General features: G+C 40.5%; 1 protein-coding gene across 1 annotated transcript; it reads right to left on the bottom strand.

Annotated features, from left to right (window-relative positions):
* Positions 1-413: 413 nt before the first annotated feature.
* On the bottom strand, positions 414-5,871 carry gpd1b (glycerol-3-phosphate dehydrogenase 1b). The gene is made up of 8 exons (XM_056365411.1): positions 5,711-5,871; positions 3,979-4,156; positions 3,683-3,823; positions 3,427-3,565; positions 2,642-2,754; positions 1,811-2,047; positions 1,594-1,700; positions 414-1,041 (listed from the first exon to the last, which is right to left on the bottom strand). The coding sequence occupies exons 1-8, from the start codon at positions 5,755-5,757 to the stop codon at positions 945-947; spliced, it is 1,059 nt and encodes a 352-aa protein (XP_056221386.1). The 5' UTR covers positions 5,758-5,871; the 3' UTR covers positions 414-944.
* Positions 5,872-6,796: the final 925 nt, after the last annotated feature.

Genomic DNA, 6,796 nt, shown 5'->3' with positions numbered 1-6,796 from the left:
TATGGGGACGGACAGATGGCCGTTGATGAAGACACACTGGTGTTTTGCATTTTAACAGAATCCAGAAGTCCCCAGAGATGTTTTCGAATGAATCATTAGAACACAAAACTCTTGTTCATAAAGTGGGTTGAAAAACACCAGTAAACATGGTGTCATCCCTAATATTGCTGAACTAATTACCACTTTTAATCCATACTGAACAGCACAGCCATCACTAATGAGGTCTGTGACCGAGGCAGGACGTGCGCTTAAAGAAAGGTTGAAGTAGACGCTGTAGAAAATGGTAAAGGTGAAGAGTTTAGAATGGCAGTCTGGCTGAGATTAGGTCGGGTTACAGTGAGGCTGCTGCAGAGAGTGTGTATCGTGCAGGCAGACACCAGCAAGCTAGAAAGAAAACACACTGAAAACAGACACAAAGTAAACGACTTCAATAATTTATTCCAAAATAAATCCTAGGTAAGTAATCGGTTACATATTAAGAAGCAACACGTGGGTGGTGAGTGGTGACTGTTGTGTGTTCAGTGCTTTGTTTAACATACATGTCAGTGAAAAGGCAAGTCAAGGCACTTTTACCCAAGAAATATTGTAACCATTCAAAACATTCAGGTCAGGGTGTGTATATTGTGTAAGGCAGAGTAACTCAAATTCTTCAAACTTTTAAGACTTGGTCGATTTTTGCAGCAATTTGTGACATGTATGTGTAGAATCAGAACATAAGGACAGGGGTGGTGACAGAAGTTATGCTTCTGTCAGTAATGTCATAACAGCAGGTCAACACAGCACCTCAGGCAGATGGAGGGCAAGACTCAAACAAGAGAGGAGTCAGGATGAGGGTCAATCTTCACCTAACCTGCCCGCCCTATAAACTCCCTGGTTATACGGTAGCTCTAGTGTAAAAGTCCTTTTCCAACTTTCATCCATTCATCCGCCCTCTCGTCAGTCCTTTACATGTGCTCTGGGTGGTTTTGCAAACACTTGATGAACTCTGTGACTGGGTGGCTGTTGAAGCAGATCTGGTAAACAGCAGTGAAAAGAGGAAACCTGGAGAGGTGAAAGAATGACGTTAGAAGGATGCTCATTATTAAAGGAATAGACCGGCATTTCGGGAATTAAGCTTGTTCACATTCTCGAGTTGGATGAGAAGATTTATACCACTCTCACCTTGTACCATGAGTATAAAACCACAGTCAACAACCTGTTAGCTTAGTTTAGCATAAAGACTAAAAACTGGTTCTGTGTGGAGATAACATAACGTGCCTCTCAGCACTTATAAGGTTCATTAATCGACACATAAATTCTCATTTGTTTCAAAAACCCAAAGTGTAAAAACAGAAATTAATGCTTTCATGAAATGAGTCAAGAGCTTCTCATCTAACTCTCAGCAAAAAAAAAAAAATAAGCAAATTTTCCCAAAATGTTGAGCTATTCCTTTAAATGCAATGTACATATTTACATTATGTGATGAAACTCAATCAAATTTTCTTCTTTAAAGTGGAATCCAAACCTAAAACCCCAAATCCTATCAGTCATTGTAGGACTCATTAAAGTCCAAATGAGCCATGTTTTAAAAAACAAAATATGAGACGAACTTACTTTTCCACCATTTTTTTCTGTTTCAAGACTTGGTGGACCTCAGAGGCAGTAGCTGGACCTTGAAGCTTCTGACCGTTCAGCAGCTCGTTCTCTAACTGCTCAATGGTCTGAACACACAGAGATGCTTATTGGTCTTAGATGATTATGGTTTTCATGAAAAGAGAGTGACGAAGATAAACAAACATATATAAAGAGATAAAATATTTTCCTCCCTTACTTTGCCTGTTTTGGCGAAAGCCTCTCCAATCTTGCGGTTGCGTCCACCGTAGCAGGTCGTGATGAGGTCAGCGATGCCGCAGCTCTCCAGAAAGGTGGCGGGGGAGACATGGCAGTTTGTGCAGAAGACCTTGGCAAAGGCAATCATCTCCATCAAGCCGAGACGAATCACCGCTGCCTTGGTGTTGTCGCCGAACCCCAGGCCATCACAGAAACCTGCTCCCACTGCTACAATGTTCTGCAATGGCAAATAAAGAGGAGATGCTGCTGTTAGTGTATTGCTCTTTTCACATGTTAATGCTTATGAGGAGTCTAACTGTTGAGATGAGAAAGGAATACTTCCAACTAGATTATATTCATATATTCTTGACATCATTTATATGCTCTACAGCCACTATAGACTTCCAGCAAATGATCTTAGTTATCTGTTTACTGCTTTTAACAAATACACACATCCTGCTGAATACGATTTCCATGAAAAGCAACTCCCAAATAATCAAAAATAAAGGAAGATTATTAGCAATTATTTTGGAGTATTTACAATTACATTTTTTGCACCTTGAAGGCGAGCAGATCAGCAGCTTAAACATGTAACATTGCTTTGGATGAGTGATCAAATACATCAAGGCCAAAACTAAATTTAAAGTGAAAGTTCAGTAGATGTCTACAAATACCAAACTGCAATAAGATTATGCTGTAAATTTCTCTGGAGCAACTTTATATGCATTGTTTAATTGCGCAATAAAGACATAAAACTGAAATTTCTGCCAGTGCTAGGATGACTGTGAATATCACGAAGATCAGATCAATCTGGTGGAGGGTTAAAGCCGACCTTGAGAGCACCGCAAATCTCCACGACATCAGACTCTTCCACCACGGTCACACGGAAGTTAGTGGTCTGCATCAGTTCCTTCAAAATGGGCCCACATGTTTTATCTTTGCACCCTGTGAACAAAAATAACAAATAAATCATCATCAGTTTCCGTAGTGCAACACTTGAGAAGTTTTATACTGTAACAGACAATAAAAATTATGTTTTGAGCAAGACACATCAAACCAAACCATATTGATTTGTAAGAACTATTCCAATAAACTTAAAATTTGACTAAGTCCTGTGGTGTGCACTGTGAACTACACACACTGATGTGCCACTCAGTGTACTACAACAAAAGGAGAGTTGGATTCTAGACCTCTGCTTGTTCAGCAGCATGTCTCAAATGGCTTTGAGTAGTATTACTTTTTAAATGGAAGGTCTCACAATCTTTCAGTAAAATAATAAAAAAAAAACAAATAAAACTTGGTCAATGTAAGTGTGAAGAAAAAGGTTCAGTCTGCAGTTGGACCAGTACATCCGCTTGTTGATACTTTCAACCATTATAATTTCATGAAATATCCAAATTCATCCAGTCACGTTGTTCACTGCAGGAGTATCACTTCAAATGATTATCTATCCAGTAAAAAGAAAAAAGAAATTTATCATATCATTTATCATGTAAGCACTGTCTTCACTTACATTATATTACTCTGCTTACTTTAATATCAAGAGTCATTTTCATGAGTGTGATGCCATTTTGCCCTCATACGATGGATATCTTTTTCAAGAATTAAACGGCATACCAATGGTTGTTTCACAGAACTTCTCATCAGCGACCTCGCTGGCGATGTTGGCTCCCATGAGGACCGTCATGTTGATGCCCAGCTTCGCTCGGATGACCTCTGAGATCAGCTTCAGACCCTCTGGGCCTGCATCGACACCCTGTAAGAGACAGATCACCATATGAGAAAATCTGAGTGTGTACGTCTCATTCCTCGGTGCATTGTGGGATCCAACAGAAAGAACAGGAAATTTTGATAAGGATAAGGAAGATGTTACCTTGATGAGAGACATTCCTACGGCGTCCTTCTTGATGTGGTCTTTGATGGTGTCACACACTCTCACAATGAACTGGTGAGGGACCACAAAGATCAGGATGTCGGCTCCTTTCACAGACTCAGCCAAGTCTGGAACAGCCAACTGAGGAAGAGAGAAATCATGATAAGACTTCAATCAGAACACTGAACAAAAGAAATGTTCTCCAAAAGAAGATTTACATGCACATATAAGATGATTTTTCTTACATGGGAATTACATATGTCATTATTACCAACAAGAGCATTTTTGGTGCTTACCACATTGGGGGGCAGCTTGTGACCAGGCAGATATTTCACATTTTCATGGTCTGTGTTGATGATTTCTGTGAGTTTACGGCCGTTCACTGTCTCCTCGAACACCCACATGTTCACTGTGGTGTCAAACCTGTCATACTTGGCTGCGTTGGCGCCCACAATCTTGGCAATGGCAGAGCCCCTGTGGACATGCAGGGACACATGATGATCATTCCAGTGTCAGGACAATAGCTGCTTGAACTTATAGTTTACTCTGCTTTAGGCTGTGAAATATGAACCACACATGGATTTGAATGGATTTCATACCAGGGCACTGGGAGTTTTTCAAGTGTAAAGTGGTGCTGCTGTGATATTAGAGGAAAGAAATGATCAAACATGTGTCATATCGTCCAGCCTTGGGAAATTGATTCTCTGATACTGCTCTGCCTAATATTTACTCTCATTTATTTTGTATTTTTACATAACAAAATGTTCTCAGCATCAACTACTGCTGATATTAAAGAGGATTTACACTGACCATTGCTTCACCAACAGCAGTTACAGTAACTGTCAACTGGGACATAGACCTCCATCAATCTGGATTGTAGTGGAGAACTTTTGTGTCACATGACCTAAAAAGTTTTCAAATGCTCTTCCAGACAAGAATAGCACTATAGGTGAATAATAAATACCAGCAGAGCATCATTTTGGCATAAGGAGCGTCCCATTCAAAGACAGGCTATTGAATATCAACATAACATGAGCTGAGAGCTGTGAGAAATCCCTTTTTGAGATCACATATTAAGTATCAGTAAGTTGGCATTTATTAGCACATATCAGTTAAACTTTCATCCCGTCATAACTAATCTAACTCGTTGAAAGTAAGCACATTACAGTTTGAGGTTCTTGATACTGGTGTATTTACATTTTCTGCAACGTTTTACTTCTACAAATTCTCTGAGGGGAATCCACTACAAATACTTGACAGATATAGTGTGCAGAGTAAGATTTTACAAACAAAACATCACCAGTTTATAAAACATGATGCCTACTGAACTACCCAAATTAGTTTAAATGATGTCTCTCTCGACCACTCACAGCATTAAAATGCTGTTTACATGTTACTACATTAGTGATGCTACTTTTAACTTGCTTTATTTACATTTTGCTGCTCACATTTACATTAGTACAGTTTTGAATGCAGGGCTTTTGCACTGGGCTGTTTCTACAGTGTAGTATTGCTGCTTTAAAGCCTCTGACTACTTCCACCACCGACTAATCTAAAGGTCATGCTGGCTGAGAGACATCAACACCACACGAAGGCTTATTCAGCACAAATGTTGCTGAATGATAAAAGGCAGGTGTCGTTTCTTTAATAAAGATTTTGGAGTGCTGAGGCACCTAAGGTCATCGCATATACTCAGAGAGTCAGTGTTAGTCTTGGAGGAAAACAACCTGCTCTCTGCAAAGAAAATGTCAATCTGCAGTCTTGCAAAACAGCAGGTGAGTTTATGAACTTTGTGAATCATTTCTGTGCTCTTAACAAAGACTAAAGTTGCCTTCTGGTTTCCAAGTTTGCCAACTTTTAGACAGCATTCACAAAAAAAAAAATGCGTGTGAGATCTTATCAAGGGAACAAAAATACAGATATGCTGACTATGAATGTACTATTGCACCCCTTGTATTTTAACACCACACTGAAAGACATCCTAAAGTGCATGAAAGAAATGCAAACACATTAAAACCTTCAGCTCACCAGTTACCAGAGCCAATCACACAGACTTTCTTGGGCGCTGCCATCATGTGTTTGACCTTCCAGACGGAGCTGCTGCTGCTGCTGGTGCGGAGACAGAGTGAAGCCGGGAGGAAGTGTATTTATACCAGACACACAGCTGAGGCTCAGGCACACCCTCCCCTCATGGTTGGTCTGCTCTGTCGACCCTCAGTGACAAACTCTCTCTCTTTTTCACACACTCACACACACACACTCTCTCTCACACACACACACACACTCTCTCACACACACACACACTCTCTCACACACACACACACTCTCTCTCACACACACACACTCTCTCTCACACACACACACTCTCTCACACTCTCTCACTCTCTCACACTCTCTCACTCTCTCTCTCACTCTCTCTCACACACACACACACACACACACTCTCTCTCACACACACACACTCTCTCTCACACTCTCTCTCACACTCTCTCTCACACTCTCTCTCACTCTCTCTCACTCTCTCTCACACACACACACACACACACACACACCACACACACACACACACACACACACACACACACACACACACACCACACACACACACACACACAACACACACACACACACACACACACACACACACACACACACACACACACACACACACACACACACAACACACACACACACACAACACACACACACACACACACACACACACACACAGATATTACAGCGTTTCATTGAGCAGTAATAAAAGTGAGACATAGTGGGAAATAAATGGAAACACAAGTCCCTCAAAAACTTCACAAACTAAAGCTGAAATGATTGGTTGATTATTTGATCGCGAGAGAATTAATCTGCAACAATTTTGATAACCAATTAATCATTGGTTAACACTCCAGAACACTTCATAGGGAATGTCTGTACTAGTTACCCCACCACATTTGTCTGAAAGCTGCAGTTACCAGATACTTTTAGAGACAGATAGAGAAAAAACAAAACAAAAACATGATAAGGTTATAAGATCTATACGCTGTCATAAACTAAATTAAAAGTGGTTCTCAAACTTTTTGGGCTCGAGACCCCTAGAGTCTAGTTGGGGTCCAT

This window comes from Seriola aureovittata, chromosome 2, assembly GCF_021018895.1.
Source record: "Seriola aureovittata isolate HTS-2021-v1 ecotype China chromosome 2, ASM2101889v1, whole genome shotgun sequence".
NCBI classification, from domain to species: Eukaryota; Metazoa; Chordata; class Actinopteri; order Carangiformes; family Carangidae; genus Seriola; species Seriola aureovittata.
Note: the sequence above shows the minus strand (reverse complement) of the source record. Positions and strands in the feature narration are given on the sequence as shown.

Bases quoted from the DNA above. Each gene is read 5' to 3' on its own strand.
- gpd1b (XM_056365411.1), bottom strand. From the start codon at position 5,757: ATGATGGCAGCGCCCAAGAAAGTCTGTGTGATTGGCTCTGGTAACTG. The intron at 3,566-3,682 runs GTAACATCTTCC...TGTCTCTTACAG, and splicing joins TAGGAATGTCTCTCATCAAG to GGTGTCGATGCAGGCCCAGA. The intron at 2,755-3,426 runs GTATGCCGTTTA...TTTTGTTCACAG, and splicing joins GTTCTGTGAAACAACCATTG to GGTGCAAAGATAAAACATGT.